This window comes from Leptosomus discolor, chromosome 9 (genome assembly GCF_034619465.1).
Source record: "Leptosomus discolor isolate bLepDis1 chromosome 9, bLepDis1.hap2, whole genome shotgun sequence".
NCBI lineage: Eukaryota > Metazoa > Chordata > Aves > Leptosomiformes > Leptosomidae > Leptosomus > Leptosomus discolor.
In genome coordinates this window covers 25375859-25387402 of record NC_141399.1, presented here as the reverse complement: position 1 = coordinate 25387402, position 11544 = coordinate 25375859, and the positions used below count along the sequence as shown (strand labels likewise).

The following is an 11544-nucleotide window of genomic DNA, read 5'->3' as shown; positions in this document are numbered from 1 at the left end:
CTCCTCCTTACCACATCGGCAGGCGGACATTACTGACCCTTCCTCGGCTTCTCTGGCTGTGGTGGGGAACACCACTGACCCTCCTTTCATCACAAAGTGATCCAAGTCCCCTAACTCAATTTAACTCTCCCCAAATGCCCTACATATTGTTTTTACGTCACTGAATAATTTCCTTAAAGTTTAACCCTATTCCCTGTGCAGCCTTTTTTGGGGCTTATGTATAAAATAACATAATGGAGTTTTATTTTAATGTATCTTTTTGTAATGCAGCACACGTGGCAGTGAAGAACCTCCTTAGGAGGTCAACCAGTTAAGCAAGTTCAGCACTGGCTCTCCATCACCTTAAGCTGGCCATTTCTCCCCCAGACCTGTCATTTTTGCCATGAAAATTCAGGATGTTCCTGAGGACAAGGAGGGGCTGAACTTTGCCATCACCTCCTGCTTCAGATGTTGGCCCAGCAGTGCCGCAGCCCAACGGGGGACGGAGAGCGCACGCTATCGCACTGCACTTGGATATAAGAGCAGAGGTTTTTCAAAGTTCATTGTGGGCAAAATAAGATGGAGAATGAAATTAAAGCTTTGCTGTGGGAATGGATATTTGAGAGCGTAAGGGAAAACAACCTCCTAAGTGCTGTTATAAGCTACCATGAGTGCTTTCTGCCAAGGTTTACTTAGTCTTCAGGAGTTTCTCTTAAAAAATGTTTTTTAAGAAAAAGAATTATTTGTTAATATGTTAATAAGTAATTAGTTGATGACTCACATGAAGTGGTAGTTACAAAAATTGAAGTTGAATATTGCAATTTCCAGTCCCCATAGAACCTAAATCAGCGTTATTTCAGCCCACAGAAGGGTTATTCAGCTGATGGTCACATCCACTCCAGTTGCAGCCTGTGTGTTTGCCAGAGCATTTAGAAACTGGTTTATTACAGCTTTAACTTACTGCCACGGCAAACCTTCTGTCCCTTTCCTTTATTGATAGTGGCAGCTGTTTGTGGCACACTGTGTTATCTGTAAGTCTATTTTTTGTCTTCCAAGAAAATTATATTATTTGCATATTGGAATTTTAGATAGTAGGTTGCATTTCTTCAATGTCAGGCTCATCCCTGTTGGATTTGAGGCAGCACTTTCATATATTTATCACATATTTATAATGTGACAAGCAAATAGGCTGGGATCTGGAAAAAAAAAAAAAAAAAAAAAAAAAATATTATTTATTTACCAATAACAGTAAGGTTAGGAATCGAAAGATGCAAACTGGACTGTGAGTCCTGGAAAGAAAAATTAGTAGCATGTGCAACCATGGTTAAATCAATCCTAAAGTGCATTTTTACAGGAGAGGAAAAATTTTGAAAGGGAAGATGTGAGGGCAGAGTGGGATTTTTCCAAATGCTAAACCCATTTTTTCCCCCAAATGTAAAAAAAAAATAAATATTTTCTTGCTAACAATTTGTGAAGCAGAGAACAAACACACCTTTGAGTCTCTCCATTAGAACTGAAAATGTCCTAGCACCAAATTTATAGTTGCAGCTTTATATAAGTCTGTGACATATCAGGTGGAGATATAAAAAAGTATTAGGTGCATAGCTGAGTGTAGGTGATATTAAAATATTCTCCCTAAGCCACAAGTCAGGTTTGGTTTGCTTTGGGTTTTTTGTTTTCTTTTGTTTTGGTAAATGCAAAGTAAATCTTGGCAAAATCAAGCACAGCTTGGACACAACAAAGTCTCCTAAAGTCTGCCCCTGCACTGGTCAGGAAAGCCTGGGTTTGGAGTTTACTTGTGTGCTTTAACATATTAATGGGCAGTATCCAAAGATCATTTTCAAGTTAAGCAAACATTTCTGGTATATTGTATAACACTTGCTTTAAAATTAAGTTAGATATTTTGAACTTTGTGCCAAATGATTATTTGCTCGATTTTCTGACGACGGTAATATGTGACACACCATCACATAATTTGGCAAAGACAATGAGATTACAAAGCCCAAGAAGGGTCTGAGTCAGTCTTTGACAGATTAAAGCTCTCCAAGTCCCCTGAAAACCCTCCTCTGACATATTAATTTGACCTAAACCCTCAAAATGTTCCTGATTATATCATCTCAATTGGGCTTTATTTTTGTTTTATTTTTCATTGTAGGAAATTAAAAAAGGGTTGGTTGATCCCCAGCCAAGTTTTTGAAATGTGTTGCAATGCTAAGGAAATAAAAGATTGCTTGAAATACTTTTTAATATGTCGTGTCAGTAGAGATAAAAGTTCACACTTAATGCCCTCAGCTGGCTTCTATCAGTGTTGGGGAGCACAGCATCAGTCCCGTCCGGGCTCCAGCAAGGACCCGTGATTCACCTTGCTTTTAAATCGTGAGCTTATGCTGTTATAATTGCGAACATGTTTACGAAATTTCTTTTCATGGCTCTTTGTAAGAAGAAATAAAGATCTGCACAGGTGGAGCAAATGCTGTCTGGGGCGAGGGCAGAGCAAGATAACCCTGCAAAGTCTCTTCCCCTGCCCTCTTCTCCATCCATCTCTCACCCCGATGGATGGGGATGGCTGTGGGGTGATGCCCCAGAAGAGCCCGCTGAAGTGGGTCAGACACCCATCCCACAGAGGCATCAGGCAGGGGCACCTAAACATGCCATGTAGGAAAGAAAACCACGTCAGCAGGGCTTGGTTGGGGCTTTACAGGGACACAACTGACAGATGTCAGTGGAAGGATGGAGTGAGACAGGGGGACAAAACCACTATGCAGTTCAGATTATGACACGATGTAGCAGGTCCCTGGATTTTGAGGCTCTTTGTGAAGGAGCAGAAGTACCATTATCCTCAATAAATTTAAATCAAAAGTTAATCAGCATCAGCCTCTCTGAAGGCTGCTCTAGGAGACACCTGCACACCTTCCAGGGCCTGGGCCAGCTCCTGGCCTTGTAACCCCAGGCACATACAGTGCTACAAAAGCTTGGGGAAGCAAATTCAAGCCACAACCTTCTGCAGACTTATTTTACAGCTCATGTACATCTGTCCCAACCACCATTATAAATGGTGGTGTTAGTTTTCCACCACAAGTTCAAGAGGCGCTCGGATGGGTCTTTCAGAGCCCTGTTTACAGAGGGGAAGGCTAACTTTCCGCTCCCGAATCAAGCTGCAGGCATGGTCCGAACCAGAGCTGGCACGAGGACCATGCGCACAGAGAAAAGTCAGTAGCCAGAGAAATGGGCAGCTTTCAACCAGGTGCCCCAGGCTGGATGTCAAGCTCTGCCATTCAGCACCAGTGCTTGCACCCATTCACCTCCTCCAGAGCCTTTTCCTTAGGTGAACTCCTGTCCCAGTGAGATATGCCATGAGTTTGGTGTACAAATGTGTGTAAAAAAAAAAAAAGTATAAATGTTTATAAATGCATATAAATATGTATAAATATCAACGTGCAAAGCTCACCATAAGCTGAGTAAGGAGCATCTTCAGAATAGGGATTGATGTCAACGGTATGAGTCTGGGGCATTTAAAATACACATTTGTCATGAGTTCTGCCAGACAGTGGCTCTCTGGCGTTTGGGTTTGGTTGTCCCCCCAAAGACAAGGCAGTTCTTACTCTGTGCCAGCCCAAAGCTGGGAAGAAATGTGCACAGCAGGATGCAAACCCTAACAAATAGGGCAAGAAATCCTGAAAAGTGAAACATTTGAACAAACCAGTGCTCCCCTGAAACTCCAGGAGCACCTGGAAGTGGGGCAGGGAGCTCTGCACCCCATCCCCTGCCCGTCCTGAAGCCACAGCACCCTGTGGAGGCTCCCACCCCCTCCCGCCAAATCTGCTTTCTCAGCTGGCCTGTGAATTTTAACCGTTTGTACATTTTTTTTTCCGTTAAGGCTCATCTATCCCGGCTGACCTCCCTGGTGCAGGGCAAGGCAGCGGGACGAGGGGTGCTCAGGAGATGGGTGGGGAGGCAGACACCCACCCTGCACAGCGTGAATCCCCTGCTTGCGCCCCGGCCCCAGCCCCGGCCCAGCCGCGCAGGGGCTCCCAGGACCCGCCCGAGTGGAAACTCTGGATTTCTGCCCCTAACTCAGCGCAGCTGCCGCTGCAGGGCCACGCTTTGAAGCGGACCCGTGGAAACGTCCCGGCGGTGCCGGCAGAAAGGACGGGGGGCGGGTTCACTGCCTTTAAAAAAAAAAAAAAAGACAAAAAAACCCACCACCACCCCGCCAAACCCAACCAACCAACCGAAAAAACAAACCAAATACGGGGGACAGGCCGGAATCCCTGTCACACAGCCCGGGGGTGACACCGTGGGGCCGCGTGTGACCGGCCCGTCGGGGCAGCCCGGCTTGGGCAGAGCCCGACCGCCCCCGGGCTGGAGCTCGACGGGCGGCCAGCACAAGCACGGCTCTCCCTCGCCTTTATTCTCAGTTTTTTTCCCACCCCACCACTTTTGGGTCCGTCCCCCCCTTTTTTTCTTTTTCTTCCCCTCTCCCCTTTTTTTTTTTTCTTCTCCCTTTTTCTTTTTCTTTTCTCTTTTTCTTTTTCCCATTTTTCTTTTTTCCTTTTTTATTTTTCCCTTTTGCTTTCCCCCCTTTTCTTTTCCCCCCTTTTTCTTTTCCCCCCTTTTCCTTTTTTCCCCTTTTACTTTTTTCCACATTTTTCTTTTCCCCCCCTCCTTTTTATTTTTCCTGGGCCCCCCCTTTCTTTTTCTTTTTTTTTTTTTTTTTTTTTCCTTTTTTTTGTGCTGGTTCTGGTTAAACGTTATTTGCACTTTTGTTGGAAAAGTGGCCCCTAGTGTGCAATTATGTCAAATTTCTTTGAGTTTTACAATTTAATGGAGAACAGTAACTCTTTTATTGATCCTAGACCGTGCCGGCTCCTCTTCCCCCGCTCTTCCCCTCCACCACTCTCTCCCCTCCCTCCCCCGCCCCTCCGTTACTCATATGAAATGTCACTCAATGTTTCTTATGCTCCCACCAGTTTCTAAAACAAACAGTGGAGGCTGCAGCCGTCTATTGACTCAGTTGGATGCAAGAGGATCTCGCCGTGGTCGCTGCCCCCCGACGGGAGCCGTGCGGCGGCCGGGCGAGGGGCGCTGGGCACCGGCCGATATGGAGCCCCCGCCGCCCGCCTGAGCCCCACTGCTGCCCGAGGGGACCCCCGGCCCGGGGGGGATGGCGCTCAGCTCCCGGGCTCATGCCTTCTCGGTGGAAGCCCTAGTGGGACGCTCGGCCAAGAGGAAGGTGCCGGATGGTCACGACGAGGACACCGGCAGCGGCTGCAGGCAGAGCCGCGGGGCCCCGGAGCCGGGTCGGTAGCGCCGGGGCTGCCCGGAGGGGACCCCCGGGGGTGGCGGCCGTCGTCCCCCCCTCCCTCCGCCTCCTCATCCTCCCCTGCCCCGACAGCCTCCCGAGCCGTCCCCTCCCGTTTCTCTTCCCCGCAGAAAAGCGGCCCAAGGCCGGTGCCGAGAGCCGGGAGGCGGGGGCCGGGGTGCAGGTGGAGCTGCAGGGCTCCGAGCTCTGGAGGAGGTTCCACGAGATCGGCACCGAGATGATCATCACCAAGGCCGGCAGGTACCGCCCCGCTGCCCCCCTTTCCCGCTCCGGTTCCTCCTTTGCCTCCTCCGTTGATTTTTTATTTTGTCTCTTTTTCGTTGTGGGTTTTTTTTTTTTTCGTTTTTTTCCCCTCTTTTTTCTTCTTTTTTTTTTTCTTTTTTCTTTTTTTCTTTTTTTTTTTTTTTTTTTTTCATCTGGCCTGGGGTATTGGTTATTTTCGCTATTTTTGTTGAATTTCAAAAAAAAATTTTCCCCATGCCTGTATAGTTTTGGGGTTTTTTTCCAACCCCTTTTCGCCGTTTAACTGGCAGCTCTTGCTCAGCACCTTCCCCTCTGCCCGCAGGAGGATGTTCCCGTCGGTCCGGGTGAAGGTGAAGGGGCTGGAGCCACTCAAACACTACTACATCGCCATCGACGTCGTCCCGGTGGACTCCAAAAGATACAGGTACCGGGGGGACCGGCGGGGCACCCCCCCCCCCACCCCACCCCAGCGGGATCCCCTTTGCCGCGATCTGCTCAGTCCCACCCGCATTTAGGGCGCGTATGTGAAATCGGGGTGAGGCGGGGGGGTGCCTGCACGTATGGAGTCTATAGGTGCGCGTGGGCCCGGCCCGGGCCAGGTACGTCTATCACAGCTCACAGTGGATGGTGGCGGGGAACACGGACCACTCCTGCATCACCCCGCGTCTCTACATCCACCCCGACTCCCCCTGCTCGGGAGAGACCTGGATGAGGCAAATCATCAGTTTCGACCGGGTGAAGCTCACCAACAACGAGATGGACGATAAGGGGCACGTAGGTGTGGGGCAGCCCCCCGGGGCAGGGTGGGGAGCAGAGCATCACCCTGGGCGGCAGCGCGGTCAGCGCGGCGGCCGGTCCCTCTCCCCCTGGGGCTGAGGGCTGGGTCCCAGCCGTGTCTTGCATGGGGGGGAGGTGAGGTAGGGGGGGTGTTTCCTGCCCTTCTCCCTCCCGGGGGGGCTCAGCCCGTCTCTTCCTCCGCACAGATCATCCTCCAGTCCATGCACAAGTACAAGCCCCGCGTCCACGTTATCGCCCAGGACTCGCGTTTCGATCTAGCGCAGATCCAGTCGCTGCCGGCCGAGGGGGTGCAGACCTTCTCCTTCCAGGAGACCGAGTTTACCACCGTGACTGCCTACCAAAATCAGCAGGTACCGGGAACCGGCCGGGGGAACTGATGGAGAACCCCGATGATACTGGGGACCAGGGGGGATGGAGAGCCCCGACGGTTGCGGCGGCCGGTCCCCGCGCCCCAACGTCCCAAACCACCACCCCGCCCCCAGATCACGAAGCTGAAGATCGACAGGAATCCCTTCGCCAAAGGTTTTCGGGATCCCGGGAGGAACAGGTAAGGGTCGGAGCCGCCCCGCCGCCCGCCCCGCCGCGCCCGCCGGCCCCGCCGCGCTGCTCAGCCTGCTCTCGCCCCGCAGAGGGGTCCTGGACGGGCTCCTGGAGACCTACCCGTGGCGGCCCCCCCTAGCCTTGGACTTCAAGGCTTTCGGAGCAGACAGCCAGGGTAAGTCCCGTTTGCTGCCTTCATTCCTACACCGCCTCTCGCCGCCGCCTCGGGGCTGCACCCGGAGGTCTCCGCGGGGGCGCGTCGGGGGATCTTAGTCCACGAAGATAATGAGGCGGGTGGAGAAAACGAACCGGCGTCTAACGTGGCGTTTTGGGAAGCCAATTCCACGTGTTTTCGGCCAAAACTCCTGTTAAAATCTATCTGAGGAGCAGAGCGGCTGCCCCGGGAATATACGGGGAACGGCGCGGTCTGCCTGCAGAGATCAGGTTTGGATGGGCAGAAAATAATACCCGAGTACGCAGGAAGCCAATTTAGAGTCGGGTTGTTACGGCTTTGATCCTGTTGCACTATATGTTTCCAGTCCGTTTGAGAATATCAGCTAAAAACGTGATAATAACGATGGCCGGTGTCTTCTGCAGCGGGCTGCTTCTGTGCCAACAAATGCGTTATGCAACAGAAAATAAAATTACCTGCTATTCAGAATGTCGCAGACCAACTAAATCTCCAGAAATGCAGGGAAGAGGGAGAAGTTTTTCAGGGAAAATTATCTCCCTCTGCCTGACATCAGTCTCTTACAGCTCTTTTCCAGAAAAACGGCTTTTGGAAGTAGTATTTGAAAACCGATTACTCATAACACTGAAGGAAAAAACCAAACAGATCATTTGCACATCGGAGTGCTTCAGTTTGGGTTTAAAGTTGCTGGGTTAAATTTCATTTATGTTAGGAACTTTTCACAGCATTGGGGCACACCAAATCATTCCTATCTCTGCAGGGAAATACTGCAAAAATCATAGCAAAAACTCGTGCTGCACAGGGGCAGCAATGCGGAAACATAAAAAAAAAAATCAGACTGGGGAGAAATTAAGAGGTTTATCGGGTTGTAAGGAGAACTAGATTATTTATTTATTTATTTATTTTAATTTAGACAAAAGCACCTTTTGACCCAGTTTTGCAGGCTGAGATGCAGGACTGAGAGGAGCTGATGGATGGGCTGCAGTGGGGAATGAGAGAACAGCAACTGCCTTCATTATTGTACAGATGCTAAAATATTAGGGCTTCCTGGATTTTTTTTTTCCCTAGTCCTAATATAGTTAGTATTTTTCTTCAGTGTTGATATCCTGAACCCATGTAAATACAACAAAATCTCCAATTCCACAAATAATAAAACTGTATTTCTGAAGAAAAGTTGGAAACTATAAATCGTGAAGCCCTCAAACCAGTAGGTAAATTAAAAGAAAGTGTGAGCAATACGCTGGAGAAAGAACTAGTCATAAACTCAAGATTTTTAAGGCTAATAGAAATGGCAAAAAGAATCTGCTCTGTCCTCCCCACTGTGATCCCCGCTCCCAGACTCAGACTGTAAGTCATGCGCTGTTATCACTCAGGGTACCTTGAAGCAAATACTAACCCTTGTTTGCTCCACTACAGCCTGCTGCATAGGGATCCATTTGCTGCCTCACACTCACACATATCGGCTCCATCACATCAATTTACATGGCCAAAAGTCCCTGAGTCCTGGGAGGACGTCAGGACGTGTGCATCAGAGGAGGACTGGACTCCTGCCCTGCATCCACTCCTCCTGATGTCAGTACGAAACAGACGGTGGCATCAGTGGGGAAGGGTGAGACGTTCGAGCCCTAAAACATTCCCGGGTTATGGCAACTGGGCATTACCCAACCTGTGAGACACACTGCTTGCCGGGAGCTTGCAAAATTAATTTGCACTGCGCCCATAACCTTAGTGTGTGTTTTAAGGTCTGATACACCAGCAGGTATGGCTGGGTTATAGGGCTGATTCTGTGTTGCTGATTGCATGCAAAGGCTGATCAGATCACATCCAGACTGTGTATCCACTTGGAATTCAATGTAAATAGAGACAAACACATTACAAAAATGGATCCACATTCCGTTCCTTCCTTTCCTTCCCAGTGACTTCAGTAAGAAATTAAAATAAAGGGCGGGGGGAAGCCCCTCTGGAAGAATGTGCTAATAAACGTGCAGCAGAGATGTATGGCTCTTAAAGGACGTTAGATGAAACCAGCATCTGCTTAGCACCGGGGCTGGCTGCTCCAGAGCCCCATTCCCACGCCAGAGCAGCCACTGCCTCGTAGTTTTTGCTCTCGCTGTTGCTCCAGAGGAGCGTAGAGTTGGTGCTGAGCAGTGAGGTTACACTGCCCCAGTGGCCTCGGCAGCGCTCACACGTGTGAAGCAAGCCAGGGTCGCTTTTCTATCAAATTATGAAAGTGTTCATTGATTTGTTTCAGAAAGGAGAATGTTAAAATGACATATGCATTTAAAGTTTCTGGAGACACCTCTAGTATTCAAGGTTATGTTGCAAATTGCATGGGAAGTCAAGTAAAATTAGTCGATTCCTGTGAGCAGGAAGGTACAAAAAAATCCTCATCAGGCTGAATACGTTTTTTTGTTATATACAAGGGGAAAAAGCTGCCTGCAATTTGCATGAAAAACAGGGAACCTAAAATAGCAATAGTGTCTGTATAACAAGAGTAGGTTACCGGTCATATAGTGAGGCACAGACCTGGCAGGCACCTGTAGGAGTGGAGCTTAACTTCATAGTTGTCCCAGTCAAACAAGTGGGATTAGACACATGTGAATATTGTTCTTAGACAAGTGCCAAGTAACAACAACAAATAATTTATGGACAGATCTTCCCATTTTCCAGGAGCTGATTTCTGGAGGGGGTTTGCGCTTGGATGGACACTGGCAGCAGGGAGACGTGGAATGGGAGGAGGAGTCCTCCAAGGGTTCCTTGGCTGTGAACATCGGCTAGCCCAGCCTGGACAATTTCTGTTTTTGTTTTCAGGTGGGAGCTCCAGTTCTTCACCAGTGACCTCCAGCGGTGGGACGCCCTCTCCCCTCAACCCCCTGCTCTCTCCATCGTGCTCACCTCCTACATTTCACTTGTCAGCGAGCAACATTGGTGTGTTTTGCCCTGAGACCTACCTACACAACCTCAATGTGCCCCTCTACTACAAGATCTGCCCTACGAGCTTCTTAAGACAACAGTCTCTCATCTTTCCAAGCCACGACAAACTAGGAGGCACCAACCCGCATCTTTTACCCCACTTCATGGTGGATATGCCAAAAATATCTTCCCTTGGCATAACCAATCTGAAGAATACTAAAAACAAAGACTTAAATGGGCAATGTCTACAAGTACCAAATTCTGCGAGTCCAATGCTGTATGGATTACATGCATCTGGAAACATTTTCCCATCAAGTCCCATTGCTCGGGAAGCACTTGATTGTTCTTTACATCCTCCATATGGCTTGTATGGTTATAACTTCACCATGCCATCTAGAATGATGAATACAGAAAGCCATTTCAAAGTGAGTGACAGCATTCCAGCTGCTTTGAGAGATGGAAGATGTAATTACTCTAACTGGCACCCGACAACTAACCATTGCCTTTAGTGGAATTATAGAATATTTCTAGACATTGCTGTGTAAAGCAAGCCTTTCCTTCCTCCATACCCGAGGGCTTGCCAGTTATTGACTATGAGATATTGCATGGTACCGGAGCGGTATGTCTAGGCATTTAACTTTTTCTTTTTTTTTTTTTGTGGGCAAACATGTTGTGTTGTTGGGAGGGTGGAAGGTCTGAGACCGTGGGGGATCTGAGATGATCCACAGTTAGGTGATACCTTTTGATATTTATGTCACGGTTGTAAGTCAAGAGCAAACTGTACAGTCACCTTTTTAATATTTGCACTCTGAAGAGGGGACGTAGACGTATACATTTCTACAAATATGTTTTCTTGAAACTCTCTATCTGACTTGCCTTTAGTTAGCTCAAAGCCCTCGTGAGCTTCTGCTCACCCGACTTGAGTTTTTCCACTAATTTCAGAGGGACTGTTCAAGACCTTGAGTCAGCAAAGGAGCCGTATTTGGCCAAGAGCTTGAGCATGTTCTCAAGTTCTCTGGGCTTTAATGGGTCCTAATGAATGACATGAAAGTGCCTTGTTCGCCGGGACTCGGTTATCAGAGTGGGGATGTAAATCCAAGTATCTGCTGCCACAGTAAAGAAAGGCAGGATAAGATGGATATGTTCCTGCCTTGTGGGCATGAGAAAGTGGAGCCTGACACAGGGGTGCCCCAAGACTTCAGGACATCTCCAAGAGGCAGTAGTGCAGAGCGACACCAGCACCAGCAGCTTGATGAGAAGGGACAGGGGATGGGGGGGTCTCACGTCTCCCCCATGGTGAGACACATGCATGCTGGGGAAACTGGAGGATTCATCTCAGATAGCTTTGTGGGGTGAAACACCAGCAGGAGCCTGCAGAACACTCCTCCTACCCGGCATTTTCAGCCCAGGGGACAGAGAAGATCCAGCTGGGATCATATCCGCCAGCCTGTGCCAGGGAAGGGGCAGGAGTGCTCCTGGCTTGGTCCCGTGGAGAACGCAGGTCCTTTCTAGAGAGTTACAACTCTACGGGCCCCAAAACATGAGATTTTCAATTCCT

The 11544-nt window shown here is 48.9% G+C and overlaps 1 protein-coding gene across 1 annotated transcript; it reads left to right on the top strand.

The window, feature by feature from the left end:
- Positions 1 to 5143: 5143 nt before the first annotated feature.
- Positions 5144 to 10495, top strand: TBX22 (T-box transcription factor 22). The gene is made up of 8 exons (XM_086470286.1): positions 5144 to 5279; positions 5413 to 5542; positions 5868 to 5969; positions 6145 to 6319; positions 6529 to 6693; positions 6826 to 6890; positions 6973 to 7058; positions 9885 to 10495. The coding sequence occupies exons 1-8, from the start codon at positions 5144 to 5146 to the stop codon at positions 10493 to 10495; spliced, it is 1470 nt and encodes a 489-aa protein (XP_086326412.1).
- The last annotated feature ends 1049 nt before the right edge of the window (positions 10496 to 11544 follow it).